Source organism: Dufourea novaeangliae, unplaced genomic scaffold (genome assembly GCF_001272555.1).
Source record: "Dufourea novaeangliae isolate 0120121106 unplaced genomic scaffold, ASM127255v1 scaffold196, whole genome shotgun sequence".
In the NCBI taxonomy this organism is placed as follows: domain Eukaryota; kingdom Metazoa; phylum Arthropoda; class Insecta; order Hymenoptera; family Halictidae; genus Dufourea; species Dufourea novaeangliae.
In genome coordinates, this window is record NW_015374090.1 from 98121 (window position 1) to 121303 (window position 23183).

General features: G+C 40.4%; 2 protein-coding genes across 4 annotated transcripts; both read right to left on the reverse strand.

Moving 5' to 3' along the window:
• Positions 1-4192: 4192 nt before the first annotated feature.
• On the reverse strand, positions 4193-15296 carry LOC107190764 (COMM domain-containing protein 4). 3 transcript variants are annotated; one of them, XM_015579635.1, is made up of 8 exons: positions 15224-15296; positions 6336-6390; positions 6122-6193; positions 5936-6001; positions 5366-5405; positions 5047-5247; positions 4449-4595; positions 4193-4372 (listed from the first exon to the last, which is right to left on the reverse strand). In XM_015579635.1, the coding sequence occupies exons 2-8, from the start codon at positions 6336-6338 to the stop codon at positions 4335-4337; spliced, it is 567 nt and encodes a 188-aa protein (XP_015435121.1). In that variant the 5' UTR covers positions 6339-6390; positions 15224-15296; the 3' UTR covers positions 4193-4334. The 3 variants fall into 3 exon arrangements, with proteins under 3 accessions (XP_015435121.1, XP_015435122.1, XP_015435123.1); XM_015579636.1 differs by lacking the exon at positions 15224-15296 and adding an exon at positions 15044-15114; XM_015579637.1 differs by lacking the exon at positions 15224-15296 and adding an exon at positions 14823-14877.
• A 4975-nt stretch (positions 15297-20271) lies between these two features.
• Positions 20272-22044, reverse strand: LOC107190774 (tachykinins). The gene is made up of 5 exons (XM_015579648.1): positions 21859-22044; positions 21515-21772; positions 21027-21296; positions 20700-20919; positions 20272-20622 (listed from the first exon to the last, which is right to left on the reverse strand). The coding sequence occupies exons 1-5, from the start codon at positions 22042-22044 to the stop codon at positions 20453-20455; spliced, it is 1104 nt and encodes a 367-aa protein (XP_015435134.1). The 3' UTR covers positions 20272-20452.
• Positions 22045-23183: the final 1139 nt, after the last annotated feature.

The window sequence follows — 23183 nt, forward strand, 5'->3', positions numbered from 1 at the left end:
TTCCAAGCATACAAGATTTCCTGACACCTTTGTTGCACAGCTATACAAATGCAGCAAATATACCTTCTCTCCTACCGAGGAAGGTGAAAATTAACACAAACGAGAATTCGATCATCTAGGCTCGTGCAAAACGTAACCTTACAAAAATTTGAACCATATACTCTGCTACCTTGCGTTCAACTCGTAACTTTCTTCCTTTCTGATTTTTCTCACTTCTACCTTCAGTCGCTACCAAAGACTAAACGAGACACGCGTCTGTCCGCATTCACGCACGAATAAAGAAATCGGGAAGAAACATAAAAGCAGGCTGTGATAAATTGAAAGCATGAGATCGATGACAAGATCGATTTCGCGAAACTGCGATCGATTCCGAGATCTACGATCCGAACCAACCAGCAGTGCTTCGGATTCCCAAGCAATGTTCATTCAAGGCCTCTCCTCGGTATCGTAAAACAATACGTTTTTATATTTACACAGACACAAACACACAGTTGATGTTTCAACAGTACCGTGTAGTATTTACATCTAGTGGATCCGTAAGGAAACAGTTTACGAATATCGAAACGGACTGAAGCAGAACAACAAAACACTAAGTTAAACATACTAAAATCGAGTATAACTGGAAGGAATAAACGAGAACTAAAAAAAGAAGAACGGCAACGATATCTCCAACATTGAAATTGTCCAACAAACCAGAGTAATTTACGACTTGTATCGATGAAATCCTGTGCACCGCATTCAATGATAATATTCACAATCAAAGTCTTCTCGTATCGCGAAACGTCTATTCTCGATGCACAGATGGACAGTTGTGTCTGTATGTATACACACGCGTCATGGGAAATTGCATAAGGCATAGGTCATATGTATTAGATCTGTGCCGTAATTTCTATTATACCGTTGTGTAGCATCGCTGAAAACTTGTACGGTTGATGATATCGTCAGACAAGTAACGAAAATGTGAAATTCATCGAGAGCTGTACCGCTGTCTTTCTCATTGCGAAAAGAAAAGACGAACCGGTACGGTAACATCTAGCCAATGGACAACGTCCCACGTTCGATTCTTTTACAACAAGAAAAATTTCTATATAGGCTCATTGCAGGGCAACACGTTACAAATCGGTATAATATAGCGCTGATCATCGCCTGTCTCATTAATCCAGTTGTAGATATTTTCTAGAAGTACCTAAATATCATTTCGTTTACAGAAAGTGGGACACGACTATCGAGAGAATGCGAAACACGTTTGAATTTACAAACGCGCACTATATTGAAAGTAGACCAACTACAATTCTGGTATCGTATCGACGATGCGAATCCATCCTTACGAGATTTATTTGTTCGCCGAGCGAACTAATATCTCTCGACACAGAGATCTCAAGAAATACATATGTATGTTCTGACATTCTTAAACGGGGATTAATACCCGAGTCAAATAAAACTGCTTGCATCGCATCCAACTACATATATGTATCTTCCAAAGAGAAGCGCCATTGTTAAACTCATCGAGCAACAATTGAAAATCACACTGACTTTTCCATTCACACGTGTCACTCGAAACAATGGTACCACTATTGTTTAAACAATGATGACGATATTATAAAAACTATGAGAATAAAAATGATGACGAAAACAACTACTACTACTATTACTACTACTACAACAACGACGACGACGACCACGACCACGACCACGACCACAACCACGAAGGAGAACAAAGACAACGATGATGGTGATGATGACTATTTCTGATGATGTTAAAAGTATTAGAAACGATTATGAATAAACACGGTGACGAAAATTCGTCGATAATATTTCACGGAAAGAATTCGAAATAGAAATGTGCGTACAGTGTAACGGTATCGCTTGTATTTTAGCTTAAACCATCCAAATTTAAACAAAGACTAATTTCCATGTACATTGGACATGCGTTTGTAGTTTATGTCGACACGGCGAAAATAACACGTTCCTTGTTATTTTATAATGCTGGTAGATGCGCGAGATATAGCGAATTACTACACAAAATTAAAATGAAACTATATTTTGCGGCGTAAGAAACAAATCATGGAGTTTTGGTGTTTAAGTAATCTGCAATTAAATCGTAGTCGAAACGGCAATAATGAACCTTCCATGCAAAATGTACCATCTACATACATGTAAGATTGTACTTGATTCTTTTAAGTATAGCCATCAAAGTGGTTATCGTCACTGTAAGAATCATTATCATCGTGATTATTATTACCATTATTATTACTATTATTCCTACCACTATTATTATTACTACCACTACTACTACTACTATACTACCATTACTACTACTACTACTACTACTACTACTACTACTACTACTACTACTACTACTACTACTACTACTACTACTACTACTACTACTACTACTACTACTACTACTACTACTACTACTACTACTACTACTACTACTACTACTACTACTACTACTACTACTACTACTACTACTACTACTACTACTATACTACTACTACTACTATACTACTACTATTATTACGTATCACAATTCAATGCCGTCAATAGTAGATCCATTATCGTTGTTACTTTTGTTATCTCTATACCATTATAGGTAATAAGGCTAATAAGACCAACAGCATTATTACTATTGCTGTTATTGTTGTTGTTACTTTCAACGCTATCGTCATCATTATCATTATCATTGTCGTCATTATCTATCGCTGTTCACAAGGAACACCTTTGCTCGAAAATGCAAATTTGGAGGCGTAAATGTGTGATGACGATGAAGCATGTACCTATGTATTTATGTATTATTTATTGACAAGTAATAAAGACCAGCTATTTAGGTAGGATGTTAAAATTATAAAATTGAATTTAACAGAAATAAAGAAACAAATAAATAAATAAAATAAAGCTATAATCGATTGGTAAAATGACATGTACGAAGCAGGTACACGCCTATATCACCTTATAGAAAGAGGGACGAATTTAAAATGAAAGAAGAAAAAGTATATACATATACATATATATATTAAAATCGAGCTTTCACTAAGAAGACAAATTAAATAAAATATAACGGTGCTGGAGGAAAGAGAATATACATACACATACACACACGTATACGTGAATAGATACACACACGGAGGAACACGCGTGCGTGCGTGCGTGCGTGCGTGCATACACACAAGCAAACTAATGGATGGCTGAATGGATACATAAACACTTAGATACACGTAAATACGGACGCAAAACTAAAAGAAACTCGTGCTAAACAAGAAAGAACGCTAAGGAACTACAAAGTGTAAGCCGCAACACCTGTACGAACCCCTAAAATTAACGGTGCTTATGAGGTGTGAGAACAGTGATACGATTATTTATTTAAATGTCAATTTAAAGAAGAGCCGGGCAATGAGTTTTATCGAAGTGCTCAATATCTGATTGCCTTGATTTCAATGGGGTAAATATCTTCGTGTGGTTTCGATCAGGTGAAAAATCCGTAATATCGATCAATGTTTGATTGAACACGTTTGAACGAAACAATCGTCGATCAAAGTATATTTACTCCTTGCGAAATCTTCGATGGGTAACGGTTTTCTTTCTAGTCAGAAATTCTCGTGTCCTAATTTCAAGCCATCTAGTCATTCACGGACGGGTACTTTCTTTTTCTTTCTTACGAGGTTGCATCCTAAATATAAAGAGTCCGCAGTCTTTCATAATTCTGATATACGTATCGCGAATCGCGGTTCTCACTCCTTGAAACGCATCGATTCGTCGCGATTTTCGAATAACGAATTAAAATACATATTTACTGTGGAGTGTTCATGGTGCTATGATGATGATGATTATTACTATTATTATTATTATTATTATTATTAATTACTGCGACGACGACGATGGCGACGACGACGACGACGACGACGACGACGAAGATTATTATTATTATTATTATTACTACTATTATTATAGAAATACCAATGTTATACTACATGACAAAAATGATAATATAATAAATATACATTATACCATAAGTAGTATGTATTGATGTTTTTTGCCAAACTATGCATCCTTTCTTACATATTTCCCAATATATCATTTATTGCATTTCATTTCTACAATTCATAATAACACTTATCAATTATAAAAATCTAACAATTATATCTGCTTATTTATTCTGATCGATTATAAGTGAAATTATACCAAGACTGAAACTATATCAGATTCCATTACTCCCAACCTTATACTGTTATACATGAATGTATTACTATTGTAATCGATGCAGTGTGCATTATTATGATCACCAACATAAAAGTATCATATACGATGAATCCTTGGACGCGTAACACTTACAATTAGAGATTTTCCATTAACGATTTTGCTCTCCGTAATTCTTGAAAAAAGATAAAACAAATGGAAGATAAATTGCAATTCTATCGTATCGATATGTTAAAAAGAAACATTTTTACCTGCAAGTAAGACTTGTGCATCATCCTGCGAGATATTGACGATAGAATCATCTCCGGTGCCGCCTAATTTACTTAACTTGAGAGATACCGTGGCGAACGGGGCCGAACTATCGCAAGGTAACACGTGGATCGCTGCCAATCGACTAACTGCAAAAACAGTAGCTTTTATACTGGATATATCATATCATTTAGTATTTTGTATTTCATTTTGTACCGCCTGCCGGCATATAGAAATGTGACTAACCAATTTACAATATTGAAATGTATCTCGATTATCTGGCAAGAACACGGAAAGACTAATTGTAAGCTTTCGTGTAATGTAACGAGAGAGAGAGAGAGAGAGAGAGAGAGAGAGAGAGAGAGAGAGAGAGAGAGACTATCGACGGGAGAAAAGTATGAATAAACATGAAATTAATCACTGCACGAGCAAATGTTCCTTCTGCAACAAAGTAAAATGAACATCTTGAAATTGAATATACATTATGAATGTACGATCAATTTCAATGCTCATGATCGGACCGACTAAATGTCAAAGCTGATGTATGAAAATGCGTTGAATCGCGTTTCTCGGTCCATTTGAAATTTCAATACTGATTACCTCTTAGCGATTGCGACGACAGAGCATCTGTGATCCGAGGGCTATTGTCTGTATGCAGTCGAGCAATTGCCGCGCTGTGTTCTCGAGGTAGGCCCAGCTGTTGAAGTTCGCTACTCAAGTCAGCAGCAGAAACACCGTATCGCGCGGATGATGCGAATATCAATTCGAGTGCGGCTATCATGGCTTTCGCGTCGCTCGGCTCTGTAGAACAAAGAGACAAAGAGTGAAAGGACACGAAGAAATTACACGTGGATATGTATCGTAAATGTTGAGGAGAAAGATGATGGAAAAAGTTCAAGATGATTTCGACTGCACTCACCGACTTTAGCATCTTGAGTAATTTTCTGTACCTTTTCCTCCTGAAAGACAAACAAGGAAAAGAAAGCGTTATGAGGCACCACAGACGTTCGTTTCTTGCATCTAGGTGCATCATTTCTATCTATTTCTGGCTAGATCCTTTCGCGTTTCGTAGTACAGCAGAGCATCGGTTTAATATATTGCGTTACGCGCCACCAAGAGATTAGAGGTTTCGCGAAGGCGTGCTAGCAGCCGTCACTCTTTATACCGTTGGTGTTCTTCCAAAATCGAATTTTTGTTTTTCATGCGAACGTAAACGAAAAGACAGAAAGATCTATCTATTTTCTACCGTTCTTTCCGACACCTTTTCCAAATTATGTAGAGACGTAAGTTTTTCCAGAGAGATTTTTTAGCTCGAGCACGCAAAATGTTTACCGTTGGCATTCCAAAAAGATAGTCGTTTCTCGGTAGGTATATGTATACGCCAGCGTACGGTTTTAGCAGCGAAACAAATAGATACACATATGTATGTACACCGATCACGAACCGTTCAAAGCCGACTTAACTAATTCAAACTGAGATTTCCACTTACGTCGAGTTCCCCATCCGCAAGGTACTTTGCAACTGTCTGGGCCAATAGTTTGATTTTAATAGACGTCTGCGAAAGAAACAAAAATATTTAAGACTGTCAAACCCCGATTTACCGTTCCAATGGAAACGCTCAAGATCCTCGTTCTATAGGGGCTATAGGATGAAACTTGAAACTTCGAACACGTACCATACGTGATAATGTATTAATTTCGGCCAGCAGCCAATCGGGACAATCTCCATCGCCTAGAAATCGGAATTTCTACAAACAAGCAAAAATAAGACACTCGTCGTCACTTACTTATATGTATGTGACTACATGTATCAACTACATATGTATGTAGGCACATACTGCCTCGAAGGTTTATTAGATTCTGCTCGAAACGAGGAAAAAATTCTCCTACCATTTTATCCTATTTATTTGTGCCCTCCGATGTAGAGGATTAACGCGCTCGTAGTCTGAAAGAAGGGCAGATGTAACTTTATAGACACTTGTACGAAATATCGGATAGTGACTAACACGTATTCCATTTTTGGTCCGAGCATCGTATCGCCGATTACGCGTAGGGAGCTTTCGTGAGAAAAGCCCCCTATTACATACGCGTGTGTAAAATTTACGCGCGTAGGATTGCGATACGAACAGAAGGGGCAAACTTGCAGGCTCCGTCCCAACTAGTGCAAACGAATTTTCCCTTGTCTCGTTGTCGTCGCCGTTTGGACGATTTAGTTTGGCGAACGACGTTAAATACAGTCTCTCTCTCTCTCACGGTTGGACAGTTCTGGCTTGACTAGATTTTGTAAGACGTCGTAATCGTATTAAGCGCAACAAAGCGTTTTTTCGCGCGTCGTTAAGTTCTCACGATTTTGTTACGCGGAATGAAAAACGTTCTGTCTCGTATCACCGTGTGCGTCCTGTACGTCGATTCGTATCTTTCCGACTGGCATTTTCGTTACCAAGGACAGTAATAAGTGTGTACATGATACCTTACAAGTTACAAGTGTTACAACACCGTATCATAGGTATACTACACGTATGTATGTATGTATGTTGTACATACATATACACGATGAAATTTATCAGGTGTCTTTATCCCGCGTCGGATAGAAGATGAGATGTAGGTATTTTTTGGTTTGCGACAAGTCGTTCAGAAGATCGTAACACATTTCCCCTATGACGTGAACTTTTTCCACGGGCAGGAGGTTACACGCAGAAAAGAAAAGCGAAAGAAAAGCACACGGATAGCGGTGAAGTGATTGAAGTGGGCTACACCGGTGACGGCGACCGGTGACATTGCCAATTCCCTGTGCAATCCTCCTAATCTTTGGACCGCAACGAGGTCACTCGCTGGACACACGGAGAAATACCATAAATACAGGAGGACCGATCTCGCCGTGGTCATTTCTTGTCCGTAAGCGGTGACCGCGCGAGATCGTTCCGAACAACAGGTACACACACACACACACACAACGTGTCTTTCGTGGAACTCGAATAATTCCAACAAGTATACATACGCGTACATCTCTATGTCGATACGTTTTAGACAGAGTGTATAGGAATGAAGAGATTACTACTCGCGACAGTACTTTTATCGTCGGCGACCTGCGACATCGATGCGGTACGTGTTACGAAGAGACGACGATCCACCAGTTACACTAATACATAACATATGTGTATTTTACTTTGTCCACTATTTCGCGATATCAGTACTCTAATTATTGTGTGTTACGTTAAGTATCTTATTATTCATCCTACCGGAAAACTGGTGTATTCTAACGAGCAGAGACCTTCAAACTTGCAACGACCTTACTCGATAAAAGTTTTAGTCGGTGATTGAAATTATGAATCTTCGTACGCGCGGAAAAACACTTTCCTCCCTGGAGTCGCGTTCCCACTTCACTCCTTCATCTCTGTTCCGCCCTTTCTTTCCTTGTTGTTCGTTTCGCGACGGTGCGAGAAATCATTATTGCTTCGATTCGAAAATGAGTATTTCGTAGGCGACAGGGAGTATTCTTCGGAAATCGTCACAAGACACAGGTTTGAAAGAACTTTGGTGGCAGCGGGAGAAACGTGATTCGCGATCAGCCAACACCCGTTTCGACGTCGACGATACCGTTGGGTCGCGAGCTTTCCTCCAGTCATCACTTCCGTTATCGTTTCTTGCCACCACGACCAGGTAAGTTAATCGAATGCCCACTTGGGAGCCGTACGGTTGAAATATATCTGAAATTGAACGAAACTTTACGCATACAGGAGTCCGCAGTACGATCGTTCAGACACGGGTAAGCCAACGGCAAGGTGGTGGTATTATCTTCAGCATCGCGCCACAAATCCGACTATAATCGTTTCGGTGAACGTACGGGATTATCCGTTCGTGAAGAAAGATCACGTTGCATCGTACAACTCGGAGAAATGCGCCTACCACCGAGAACAAGGTTGGAAGGTCGAGAATCCATTTTACGTAGACGAGCCGAGTTGGATCGAAATTTCGAATAATTACGCGGACAACCTGCCGCTTCGTTTCCAGTCTGTCAACGATCCCTTCGTTCTTTCGAGGGGCAAAAGGATACGCTGTTCGAGGGATACTGCGAATAAGTCGCGGGAAGATACTCCGATTGGACCCGAACCCACCGAGCTGTTCGATACGTGGAACAACGCCTGGATGAAATTTTCAAGAACAAAGCGGCACGATTCCAGTGTCGCGAACAATGACTCCACGAGAGAAACGAAAAGAAATCGGTGGTGGCACAAAGAAGATATTCATAAAACGATACCCGACACCGCATCGACGTACAATCTCGAACGACGGAATACACACTCGGGTATATTAGACATATTCGAACAACCTTACTTTATTTCCCGTGGAAAGAAAAGTGAATATCGGGTAAACGTCGATACGTTGTCCAAGAGACGGATACCGAACGGATCAAGATCCCAACTATCAACGGTCGATCGCGACGCCAAACATATTCTTAAAGAGTTCACAGAGACTTCTGAATGTAAATCTAAAGAGTGTACCGATGATTTCGACCGAATAACAGTGAGACTAAAGCGAACAAGATCATCGGATGAACGAGAAACGTTGGATCGATTGTTGTCCGAATCCGATCCTTTCTACGTGGTCAGAGGCAAGAGGATACACCTAGATTTCGATTTTTCTCAGCCTGCAATTGATAGAAATGCTTCACGCTGAAATACGACCATGTCTCTCCCCTCGTCTTGCATGTCACTTCTTTCAATTCAATTTCTGTTCTTACAACATTCGCGAAAAGCAGCTGCATCCACCTTGAAACGAAATTCTCACGTAAATATATCACTTTAAACGTCCGAACTAAATCATCGATTAAACGAATAATTCGATTGTCGTTGTTGTTTCAGGTCCGTAACAATTTCGCTTAACGATCAACAAATACCAACGATCTACACCATGAAAGAATGTTTGTACGTGATGTGCCGGTGAGACGTCAGATTTCGACCGGATAAGTCTACCGACTGGAATTAATACCGCGATCTTGCCCGCTCTACCGTAATAATTTCAACTGTGCGTTCAATTTTAAGGACAACAATTTTAAGCATCACGACTGCTGTCGCGGGAAATTACGATTCTCTATACCGCCCTATAGTCTATGTACTGTACGCGACGTCCGATGGATTCTGTTATCGATTTTACATTACTTGTATATACATAATATGTGGTTCGCTCGAATAAAATTGACCACTAACAAAAATACGGTTAATACTCGCTTCACTTGAGATAGGTCGTTGAAACCGACGTTGACGCGAGATGTAGGTTACCACCGCGCACATATTAACTCTCTTGTCGAGTTTGAAATTTCAATCATCGGCTAGCACAGAATGAAAATTTACGAGCGCAACCCGGGTCAATCTTTCAGAGTAAATTACAGCGAGGCAAGACATTTTTAACCGTTACGCACATATGCTACCCCCATTTCTACCGCATATTCGATTCGATGGTTTCTACATACGTGCAATAAAACATGTTCTAATATCTATGAATTATTCCGGTTTCGATGACTGTTACGCGTTCTATGATTCTATTGTATCTACTATATCGCAGTTATAATTTAAACATCAACCATCCAACGGTCTGTCATCGGAAGAAACGCGGCGCATATCTAACCGAACACGAAATGAAACAATCAAAATACGAAAAGTGTTTTCTTTTGGAAATATTCTAAAATACCGGACAAATGAGAGTGCATTCGTTGATAATTGTAATCGCAGAGAAAAAGAAGTAGAAGGAGTTAACTCGTATCGAGAGCGGTAGAAGGGTGAAAGGGATGGCTTTTTAGCCGGGGTTGATTTTTTCAAGCAAGCGGAGAGTGCGCTGAAGAACCACGTGGCGGGTATAAGAAGAGCGACGCGTGTCGTTACTGTCCACTGTACACCTTATTTTACTGGAGCTCGCGCCCCCCAGGTATCCACTCTGTCGCTCGTCCACCCGCCCGCGCGTGTCATCTAGCATAGCATGCCAGACCATAGCAAAGCATATACCTAGACGTCTTCTATACGATTTCTTCTATAGCGAAAACTAACAGTGAAAACGCGCGTTTCCTCGATACTGGGGACATTCAGCCGATCGTAGTTGCTGCGTCGAGGGAGAGGCCGATATACTATACTTATATTGTACATATCTCGATATCGCAAAAAAAAAAACCGACTCAAAGGTAAGTGCCAGCATACCCATCGTGATACGTGTACGAGACATGAAATGAAACAGGCAAATCATGTTCGTTTCTAATACTCTTGCTATGTTGAATTATCGCGTCAATCCGGATAAAAGTTCAGTCATTGCGCGTCCCACCCTTTCGCGGTCACTCGGGAACACCGAGCACTCTTTGCAAATTTCTATGCTTAATATACACAGTTGTAAATCGAGATCCCCTTAAAAAATCATAAGAAAACTAGGCAACGTGAAACGTGAAAAGCAGTTGCCTCACGAATTCTTACAAGTTTCGATCGTTTCGATTACTGTGATTATGTGCGGTGTAATCGAGTTCCGGATAACTACGCGAGACGACATTTACATTTTTCGAAGCAGCTACGAAACATCTTGACTGAACGGTGTAGTATTATACATATCCTTTATACTTTATATGTATGTTCGCATTGATTGCAAAGTAACCTGAACAAATCAAAGTGATTCGGAAATGTTGCGGATTGCAGACAATTTTTGATAATATTCCAACGAGAAAACAGTTGGCAAATGCGAACAAACGAGTAAAGAACCAGAGAAAGAGAATTTCAAATGTCTCATGTAGAGGACTGGATGCAAATAGTTTGTGAAAACGAATAAGTACTTCGATGACAGGTTTGAAAGCGTCGCTAACTAAATTTTAACACGCCTGCTGACGAAAGTGCACTTCTTCCCTTTCCTCCCCCGTGCACGATCCCGTCGTTCGATCATCATTGTAAAAGCCTCGATCGACGAAAAAGACGAAAAAGACGAAAAAGACAAAAACGCGTTGTTTCTCTCTAACTTCTCTCTGAACGAAAAATTATTAGAATATTTTATCGGATTCGTATCGCAAGCGAACAGTTCTGATCTCCTATTGATCTTCGAAATGTTGCGACTCCGTTGGGAACGTGACAGATCGGTATTGTAATTGTTGTTTAGTGTCTGGAAAATAGAAAAATATGCTTTGAAATTTTCAAATATTCTCCAACAAAATCTGATTGTATTGTACTATATGTATTATACATACTTGTGCGACACATATACATATGTATGTATGCATGTATGTATATTGTATGTATACCAGTACCTAGTAACTTCTTTTCTGGGGAATACGACTAATGCGACTTTAATAGCAGCGCGCAATTAGCAGATTATTTTTCATAGAGAGGATTGCAGCGTGCTTACGCTGTTCTTTCCATAAAGAGTTTCCAGTTGTTGTCTCTGTGTAGAACAAAACTACGTGATATGTCAAAGAAATTGGTTTAGCCTTCTTACCCTGCCTCCGCAAAAGTACATTCCCCATTTTTATTCGAACAAACAGATACATCTGAATGACGTTCGAAAAGTGATAGAAAGAAAATATTTCAAGTTTACCGTTTTGCTATCCGAGCGCCAAGACAAGCACAGAAAAACTCAGGTAATAACCTTATCATGGCAATTGACCTGCAACCGCACCCTCCTTTTCCTTCCTCCTTTCCTTATTTTTCGGATTTAATAAATACCTCGGCAGAATATACCTACATAGGTACATAGTACGTATAGTATATTAAAGAGAAACGTTGCCTTACGCGTTATACATATTGTACATATGTATATGTATACATGTACATATATGTATACATGCGTGAATATGAACGCGTGTACAAGTTCTATGTAGCTATGGTACCATACCGTATACATATCCATATGTATCTATATCTACATATGTATGTATAATATTTGTACATGCATAGGCACAGAATATTTTTGTATGTAATGTATCTGCATGTTTTGCTTCAACAAAACGTACAGAGAATAACGTTACATGTCCGTGCCGTGCACGATGTGATTCCTTTTAATAACTTTTAACGTTCCTTGTATCATGTTCTCAAACCTTTCCTTCCATCAGACATGTGGCTGGTTTTTTCAATCGTTGGCCTCTTGATACGCGCAATAGTCGGTAATCTCGAGAGCGAAAGTACTTGGTCGGACGTAGCGCTATTAGAGAATGGAGCCAACGATATCATTGATAATCAGACCGGGAAATCCGAGATGGACGCATCGAAAGAATGGAACGAGGAATCGCTCGCGACGGAAAGAAACGGAAAGGCAACCGGTCCGAGCAGTATTCAAACAGGTGAGGAGAAATATCTTTCGAATTCGCGTCGTGTGACACGAGAGCGAGCAAGCGAACGAAACAGGTGAGTATTTACGACTGATACGTGAGCACGAGAGCATTTTATTTCAGGCGACAATAGTAACGCAGAAAACGACAAAGAAATAATCGATTATAATCGAGGAAACGAGCCGAACGTGAAAATGATTATTTCAAAGAGAAGAGAAACCATGGGATATTGGCAAGCTGTCCCTAAAAACAAGGTGAGCTTGATATAGGCGTATCGTATCCGTATCGAAAACGTCTATTTCCATCAATTTTCTTGCTCGATTCGTTGAAATCGAGCCAATGGCTATCTCAAAAATCTATCTATGTATCTTCGATCAAAGGAATTTTTGGATTCTGCCCAAGAGAAAACGGATCAGAGAACTTATTGGCGGGAAAAGAACATGATAAGTTCGCATAGATTGAACAGTCCTACCATTCATCCACTGTTTCGACTACCGTTCGACGAGGGGGGCGGTAAACGAGGAAAACCGTTCTCCCGTTCGGACCAGATTGCCGCACAAACCAAACGGAGTCGCCTGGTGTACGGTCGAAATAATCGGGGCACGGTCGTTGTCGATGGTTACGATGTCAAAAGAATGCCAGAAAGCAACAGACTTAGATGGGATAGATGGGGTGGAAAAAGAGCTCGAGAAACGATCGATCGAGATCGACAGCGGCTCACGACGCTGCCGAAACTGGACGACGGATCTATTGTGCTTGGCGTCACGGCGATAGGTCGGTAAAATCTACAATGGAAATCTATAAGTCAACACCAGTCTAAATACGCAGACGTAATGTTTCTCGATTAATCCGTGTTTAAGGTGAACTTTCCTCCAAGAGAGAGGAGGACACGGCAAAGTCCAGCGGAAGAACAAACGACGAAATGCGTGCAATAGTAGACGACCAATGGGACAGGAAACGCAACAATCTTCCGTACCGAATACCATTTCGTGTAAACAACGAGACAAGTGGATACGATTGCACGACAGGAGAGGAGATCATTACCAACAACGATACCAGTTGGTCCGTAATATGCAAATATCGACGTTTACTACCGTACCTACTTATTCTCTTGTCAGCTTCAAATTTCGATTGTAAAGTAGGAAACAAAAAACGGAAACTGTCTGTCGTCAATATTTAGTCGGTATACATATTATTTTACACAGGCATTTCTATATTTTCTACGATATTCCAGGTTCCTACAGATATGCAGATTAAAACCCGAGAAGAGAATGAAACATAGGCAGAGCAAGAAAGTGCCGTTTAATCCGTGGGGTGGAAAAAGGAACACGAAAACGTACGCTCTTCGTTTCGGAGATGATTACCCCGAAATGCCAAGTCATTATGCGAAACAAGGACAAGTATATTTTCCTTGGGGCGGATAGAAGTACATATGTGTAAAACACCGTTTTAATAACGTTCTTTCCAATTCACGTTGAATCGAACAACACGCGGACGAATATCGCTGACACTGGTCGGACAATTATCTCACATTACACAACATGTAATAGCTACCTATATAACAAATGTTTCGTGTACTGTTCAAATGGTGTTACAATTTTGCTTAAAATCCGGCTTACGATTAGATGTATGTTTGTGTGTATGGATATGCACGTTAGACGTCACGTACTCCTGTCGTATGCTATTAGACGAAAATACAGTAGTGGTTCTAGGTATGTAGACACGGCAAAAAGTTCAAAGTTCTACACCGTCGTCTGTACGAGAATACTCGTCGAACCGATACAACAGAATGCTTGGAAAATATAAAACGAATGCCACGAGAATGACAAGTGCGTGTCGATGTTTCTTATATTTGTATAAAACAAACGCTTCAAAATGACCAAAATCAATTACTTTTCTCGAATAAAATACTTTTTTTCATTTTATTATATTTCTTCTTGATTCGTAGTCGGAAATAAATACTTGCACACGTGTCAATTCCATGTTTACCGACCCCTGGATTCGTCAACGGAAGCATTCATTTAACGGTTAACCAGAGGACTATCGTAAATCATCGCCAGACGATTCCTTTCAAGAAATCAAATACATACCCGTCGAACAATGTATTCTACATACATTATATATGTAAACAAACAATCGTATGCGACAACACTTAGCAATTGCGTACGCATCCTACATACTTGTATGTGTAATTATACGGCTATACGATGTTGGAAGTTTAATGGACACACACCTTACGTACAACAGATAAATAAGTTTCATGTAAAACTAATATATACTTTCGTGAACAAAAAAAAACAGAATAACTTACCCAGCAAAATTTGTAGTTTGACAAATTATGACAGGTTACCGTGTACAGGTTAGGTGAGGTTAGGAGTGATTCCAAAGCATATACAATAGACTTGAATAGACTTATGGTAGGGTGGAAGACGACATAGAGACAGAGAGAGAGAGAGAGAGAGAGAGAGAGTACAATAACTGAAGTACCTACATCTTTTTCTAATGGGACTGTGCTGGGGAATTCTCCTACAGCTGTAGCGGGTGGAGGCGTCACATGCGTGCAGTACCATACAGAGAACAGAGCAGCTTATCCGGCTTGCCTCGCGACTTCATCCCTATCAAAAATGTAGTTTATTATCTGTATCTATGTTTATGCTTCGTCCATGGGGGATAGAGGGAAGAAGGACGATCAAGGCCTAAATTCCCTTAGACAAATGATTGTAAAATTGTGTGTCAGTTGTAATCAATTGTAATTCTCTATTCGAGCTGATTCAAGCCCAAGGCGGCATTGTTGACCAAGAGACGAGTACATCCTTGCTAACAAAACCGGGGTAACAGTGTATTGTAGTACTTGACAAAGCATTCAGATTAAAGCTGAAAGAACGTAGATTAATCCCCTGGCATTAACAATAACAATAAACGACAAGAACACTGTTAAAATCGCATTTAATCGCGGAATACCACTATTTTTTTCGACCGGTGGCGCCACCCGTGACGAGTCGCTGAAACTGCTAGCCAAATTATACCGACAGGCGAGTGAAAATTCCTAATGATGGAAAAATGCGAATATCTCAATAATTAAGCTCTTAAAATGAACGTCGTTAGTCTGGAATTATTACTGACGACTAAATGCGTGGACCCAATACTGCAGAACCCCAGAATTAGTAAAATTATTTATGGCTGTATCAACGCTGACCCTTATGGAGCGGCAACCCGGTTGCCAAAACGTTTCTATCGCATTTACTCCGCTAAAAGGGCATGATTCTTCTTCGTTTTGCATTAGATACAACGTTTGAACAGCGTAGATTACTATTCCCTAACGGCTGGAAACCAGTCATTACAAGAACATTGTTAAAATCGAATTTGTTTGCAACGGTTGACACTGTATCCTGTCATGCGTACCCCGGTTAGTTCACTTTGGACAGCTCGTACATCGTTATACGGACAGCTTTCGTTTAGCTGAAGCACTCAATTTGTAGCTGAAAGTACGTAGATTAATCCACTGTTATTGATAATAACAATAAGCGACCAGAACACTGTTAAAATCGAATTTAATTGCGGAATACCACTATATTTTTCGACCGGTGGCGCCACCCGTGGCAATTCACTCAAACTACTAGCCATATAATTGGCTAGCAGTTTCAGCTATGCGCCACGGATGGCGCCACCGGTCAAACAAATAGTGGTATTCCGCGATTAAATGCGATTTTAACAGTGTTCTGGTTGTTTATTGTTATTTTCAAAGAGAGGAGATTAATCTACGTTCTTTCAGCTATAAATCGAGTACTTTGTCTACGCGAAAGTTATCCGTACAACGGTGTAAGAGCTATTCAAAGTGAACTAACCGGGGTACGCATGTCGCGATACAATGTCAACCGTTGCAAAGAAATGTGATTTTAACAATGTTCTTGTAATTACTAGTGTCCAGCCGTTAGAGAATAGTAATCTACGTTCTTTAAACGTTGTATCTAATGGAAAACGAAGAAGAATCATGCCCGTTTAGCGGTGTAAATGCGATCGAAATATTTTGCAATCAGGTTGTGGCCCGTAAGAGGTTACGGTAATACAGGCATAACTAATTTTATTAATTCAGGGGTTCTGCATTATTGGGTCCATGCATTAAGCCCTGAGGGACAATGTGAGACTAATGACGTTCATTTTAAGTGCTTAATTACTGAGATATTAGCATTTTTCTATCACTAGAAATTTTCACTCACCTGTCGATATAATTTGGCTAGCAGTTTGAGCGAATTGCCACGGGTGGCGCCACCGGTCGAAAAAATAGTGGTATTCCGCAATTAAATTCGATTTTAACAGTGTTCTGGTTGTTTATTGTTATTTTCAATGACGGGAGATTAATCTACGTTCTTTTAGCTTCAAACTGAATGCTTGATCGAGACGTAACTTGTCCACAGAACGTTGGAAGAGCTATTTAAAGTGAACTAAACGGTGCACGCATCGTGACATAAAGTGTCAACCGTTGCAAACAATTGAGATTTTAACAATGTTCTTGTAATTACTGGTTCCCACCTGCCAGAGAGTACTAATCTGCGTTCTTTAAACTTCGAATGTAATCCATGACGAGGAAAACTGATGCTCGTTTAGCAGCGTAAATCCGATCGAAAACTGCTGCAATTACATAACCACTAAACAGGCAACACTTTTCTTCGTCATGCATTACATTCGAAGTTTAAAGAATGTAGATTAGTACCCTATAACGGTTGATTCGTCTTGGCCAAGCACTCACCTTGTAGCTGAAAGAACGTAGATCAATCTTCTGTCAGTGGCAATAACAATAAACGACCAGAACACTGTTAAAATCGCAATTTATTTGCAACGGTTGACACTGTATCTGGTCATGCGTACCCCGGTTAGTTCACTTTGGACAGCTCGTACATCGTTATACGGACAGCTTTCGTTTAGCTGAAGCACTCAATTTGTAGCTGAAAGTACGTAGATTAATCCACTGTTATTGATAATAACAATAAGCGACCAGAACACTGTTAAAATCGAATTTAATTGCGGAATACCACTATATTTTTCGACCGGTGGCGCCACCCGTGGCAATTCACTCAAACTACTAGCCATATAATTGGCTAGCAGTTTCAGCTATTCGCCACGGATGGCGCCACCGGTGAAAAAAGTAGTGGTATTCCGCGATTAAATGCGATTTTAACAGTGTTCTGGTTGTTTAGTGTTATTTTCAATGACAGGAGATTAATCTACGTTCTTTCAGCTATAAATCGGGTACTTTGTCTGGACGAAAGTTATCCGTATAACGGTGTCAGAGCTATTCAAAGTGAACTAACCGGGGTACGCAGGACAAAATACAGTGTCAACCGTTGCAAACAAATTCGATTTTAACAATGTTCTTGTAATGACTGGTTTCCAGCCGTTAGGGAATAGTAATCTACGCTGTTCAAACGTTGTATCTAATGCAAAACGAAGAAGAATCATGCCCTTTTAGCGGAGTAAATGCGATAGAAACGTTTTGGCAACCGGGTTGCCGCTCCATAAGGGTCAGCGTTGATACAGCCATAAATAATTTTACTAATTCTGGGGTTCTGTAGTATTGGGTCCACGCATTTAGTCGTCAGGAATAATTTCAGACTAACGACGTTCATTTTAAGAGCTTAATTATTGAGATATTCGCTTTTTTCCATCATTAGGAATTTTCACTCGCCTGTCGGTATAATTTGGCTAGCAGTTTCAGCGACTCGCCACGGGTGGCGCCACCGGTCGAAAAAATAGTGGTATTCCGCGATTAAATGCGATTTTAACAGTGTTCTTGTCGTTTATTGTTATTGTTAATGCCAGAGGATTAATCTACGTTCTTTCAGCTTTAATCTGAATGCTTGGTCAAGACGAAAGCTGCTGGTATAACGTTGTGAGAGTTGTCCAAACTGAACTAAACAGGTTACGCATGACGGGATACAGTGTGAACCGTTGCAAACAATTATGATTTTAACGATGATCTTATTATTATTGTTTCTCAACCAATCGAGGGTATTAATCTACGTTCCTTGAACTACAAATCTTCTGCTTGAGGAAGCTAAATTGGTTCATTTAAACACCGACAACATATAGAATAAACCTACTATCTAATGCTTTTTTCGCTAATGCGCGTTCCGGAAAGCATCGCATATTTGATATCTTTGAGAAAAGAGGGAAAAAAGTACGAAAAATACCAGGAGGCAACGTACATCATCAAGGATGTATTATTAGATACCTTTCACATCGAATCATTTACACTATTTGTATCTTCGTTAACTCTCCATCGCTAGTGTCGTTTAATATTTTTTATTGAATTCAGTGTGAATAATTGTAATTTAATACGATATTGCGATGTAAGTATCGGTCCCAGCAATAAATGATAAAACCAATACGTTGCTTGTATTGATATGTATTTGGTTATTTGTCGGTAAACGGAGACATAAAATGTATCCACAAAATATTTCTTATACGATAAGTAGTTGTAACATAACTGTTTTTTGATTCATCGAAAATGCTTTGTATACGTGGAAAATCTCGTAGGGATACGAAGTCATAAATCATTCACAATGAAGGTTGAGTATGGAAAGTAATGATTACACAGATACTAAAAGTTATCGAAGATGAAAACTCGTCCTTTTCGACGACGATGGTGATGATGATCATGATCATGATAATAATAAGAAATCTATATAAATGTATAATAATAAATAAATTATATATACAGGAAATAGTAGAGAAGAAATCTGCTCAATTATTTTTAAAGATAAAAAGATATCGAACGTCGAAGGTCGAAAATAAGATCGATTTGTATAATTGTTGCACCGATATTGTATTCGTTCGAACCACACTGTTAACGAAACATAGTATACTCTGTTATTTTATCAATAACGTTTATTTTATGCACATATCGATACTTGAATGTGCAGAGAAAAATAGAATTCCTATCTATCACGACAATACATCTTTGTTTCTTTCGTATGCTCAGATTTCCTGGCGTTCTTACAAAAGAAGGAGATTCGAAGACGAAGTGACGTGGGTGTCGGTTGGCGGTCAGTTGGTGTGAAAAGTTTCAAGCGTGTAGTAACAGAAAAAAATAGGCTACTTTATGATCGATGTCGAAGGTAATTATTAGATTTGGTACATGATAATCCTTGCTATGTATCGTTAATCCTTACTATGTAAACGAAACGAATATTACATGGAAATAAGTGTTTATTTTTCTATTTATTAGTATTTCGAATTGCAGACACGAAACATTGTCTGGTAGGAAAAGACCGGGATGTAGTGTAAACGACGAGAACGAAGACGACCGTAGACGTTAGACCGGTGAGGAAAATCGTGATATACCTTGCTCTTGCGTTTCCATTGTTAAGTGGGACAACTTTTGAATATAAGTTGAAACAGAAAGTCCAATATATTACGCTGCCGTTATATCGGTGCCGTTGGAATCATCGTCACCGACAAACGGCGCAATACAATCGCTGAATATCTGAAAGAAAAAGGAAAATAACACGGTGGTAAGATAGAGAAAATTCGTTTGTTTGTACAGTTTTGTTTCAAGTTGGCCCGACTACATAGACACATGGACAATGTGTAGGTACGGATACGGAGCGGTATGCGAATGCGCGCATCGTTGGATTTTACCTATTGACCTTGAGGATTTTTTAATCGCAATTTATTCGTTTCGACGACATAGAACATCGAATATAGAATATAGAAGAACGCGTTAGAAGACAAGCCGGTCTTGTACCGACGATGATTTCTTCCCTCTCACTCCGACGAACTTTCCCCGAAGCTCCCATCGTGGATTCTTTTTACCCCGAACTCCAAGATACCTGAGGGGCGATCGTTTTTCAATCTCATACGCGACTACTTGGTTTCCTCGGTCGTTGGTTCCTGCAGAGACGACAAATAAGTCGTAAGCGAAAAGAAACGAAAGGAAAAATCGCAAGAATGTCTTGATAGTCCATTACCTTGATGGCCTATCGTTGTTCTTCCGATGCCCGCGTTGCTCCCGTAAATCCGCGTTGCGTCTCTTTTACCTCTCATTCCGTGAAAACCCATCCGAGCCCTCTTGAACGATTCGCTAACTTCTCCCTCGTCAAAGTCCTCCGCACTCCTCTTCGCGTAACCGAACGGACCGATCGGGTAGTCGGCGTAATTAACAAATGTATCCTTTTTACCACGCATTCCCTGCCAAGTTTAGGTACAAGTTCCGATAGAATAACATCGAAGAAAGGAAGCATCGATTCGGAAGCTAGGGTTGAGAAGCTACGGGTGAACCGTATGAAAATACTAACGTGAAAACCCATCGCTGCTCGTTTCTCTAGTTCTTGTATCGCGTCGAGAATGATTTTTTTGCCACGCATTCCTTGGAATCCCATGGGAGCCCTTTTCTCCCATTCCCCGACGACGATTTCGTTGTTTTTCTTGTCGCGCAGCACACCTTGCTGATATCCCGTCGCTGGCACTCTCGTCTCGTAGTCTTCCGAATAATCGAACGAGTACGTTTCCGCACCTTTCGAATCTTCCAACTCTGTCCCAGTCTGCTTCTCAATTTCATTCGAGATCTGTCCGTGTTACACGCAACGCAACACGGGGTACATATCGTGTCAGACCAAGACAGCAAGTATTTTTACCCGCTTGGTAACGGTACAATCAATAAATAAAGAGTAACAACGAAACAGCTATCTACTTACATATACATATACTATATCTATATCTATATCTATAGTATATGTATATATTTCGAAGAATATTTCAATCGATACGCAATACAGGCATTTACCTCTTGGAGAGATTTCTTGCCCCTCATCCCTTGAAATCCCATCGGAGCGCGTTTATAATGTTCATCCTGTTTGTAGCGCGATCTCTTCTCGTACATGTTGCCCGGAACCGGAACGTACGAATCATCGAAGTAAGGACTGGTACTATCCTTTTTACCCCTCAAACCGTGAAAACCCATTGGTGCCCGTTTATTAGCGTCTTCCGAGAGAAGTTCGTGTTGAATTTCACCCGTTATCGAATCCTTCTTTCCTCGCATCCCCTGTGAGATACGGGGATGATTATACGGAAAAATCGTGAATTTTTCCAAGAATCCTCGGAAAATTGATTTTCTACATATATGTATACCTGAAAGCCCATAGGTGTCCGTTTCGACAATTGGTCGTGTTCCAACGATGCAAAATCCTTCTTACCGCGCATTCCTTGAAAGCCCATCGGGCCGCGTTTCTCGGACAGAAGGCTGTTCGACGAGGAATCGTCGGCGAACGTGAACACGATCGTCGCTGCCAACAGCAGGCTTGAACGAACGATCATCCTGCAACAGAGAAACGCGTGTGAAAAGTTTTAAAACGCGGATCCACCGGTATCGGTAGAAAACAAACAATTTGCAATAGGACGAACTTGAGCAATCTGTCGAAACGGAAATGCTCGAACCGTTCTTCCCGTCTTCGAGGCCGGGTTAGCTAGCGTATCATCGAGTCGGATGTATCGCTTTGTAAGTTTAAACGCTGCGGTAAACCGCCACGAACGACGCGTATAACCTTAATTAAAATGCCACTGGACGTTGCAGTCTCTCTGTATAGTTTGTATAGATATAGTCCGTAGGGCGTTGTGTTTCTTGTGGTTACTCTCAGCAGCAGCAGCAGCAGCAGCAGCAGCAGCAGCAGCAGCAGCAGCGTTTCCTTCAGTCGAAAAATCAATTTCATTTCGTCCGACAAATAACCGTTTCATTTTCAACGCGTTGTGTAATAAATATTACAATTTTTAAGTGAGCACGTGTCTACATACACGTATACGTATATGTATGTACACGTTAACCAATGTCCGAGCGTCGAACCGTTGGCATCGCGTCGAGGTCAGCTCGTTGGCTGACGTCGACTAAACAGAGCGATGATTCCCTCGTAACATTGGCTGAACCGATATAACAAGACCGATAGTAGGAGAGAAAAAAGGTGGATGGCGGGAAGACAAGGGAGTAGTAGTAGTAGTAGCAGCAGCAGCAGCAGCAGCAGGGTTCCGTCAGGTGGTGTCGTAGGTACATGTATGTATACATACATAGATACATGTATGATAGATTCTGTGGCAAGCAAGCTTTTCTTCGTGGATCGGTCACTCGTGTAATCGTTGGAAACCAGCCTCCCTATTTTCTCGGAAAATCGATGATCCGCGTCTAGCAAACCTTTTTCTAAACGAGTCGAAAGTAACGTGGCTTACGTGGCGTCCGTTAAACGAAGGCGGTGGTTGTTCGGTCCAAGTTGCCTTCGACGAGGTACGACGGTGTACGTACGCGGTACAGTTCCATCAACTTGAATAAAGTAAGAGTAGCGCGTTTTCGTCGCGATAACACACATGTGTACACACTGTATCTTCTCCACGTACAGTGTACAGGAATCAAACGAAAATGGCTAGGTTTATTGTATGGTGAATAGTGAGTGGTGAGCAACGAACCGCTC

Excerpts from the sequence above, each read along its gene's own strand:
- LOC107190764 (XM_015579635.1), bottom strand. Across the intron at positions 5,406-5,935 it reads TTGCGGATGGGGAACTCGAC|GAGGAAAAGGTACAGAAAAT; the intron begins GTAAGTGGAAAT and ends TTTGTCTTTCAG. Across the intron at positions 4,596-5,046 it reads GTCGTCGCAATCGCTAAGAG|TTAGTCGATTGGCAGCGATC; the intron begins GTAATCAGTATT and ends CTGTTTTTGCAG.
- LOC107190774 (XM_015579648.1), bottom strand. The coding sequence starts at position 22,044 with ATGATCGTTCGTTCAAGCCTGCTGTTGGCAGCGACGATCGTGTTCACG. Across the intron at positions 20,920-21,026 it reads GAGCAGCGATGGGTTTTCAC|GGAATGCGTGGTAAAAAGGA; the intron begins GTTAGTATTTTC and ends TAAACTTGGCAG. Across the intron at positions 20,623-20,699 it reads AACAACGATAGGCCATCAAG|GAACCAACGACCGAGGAAAC; the intron begins GTAATGGACTAT and ends TCGTCTCTGCAG.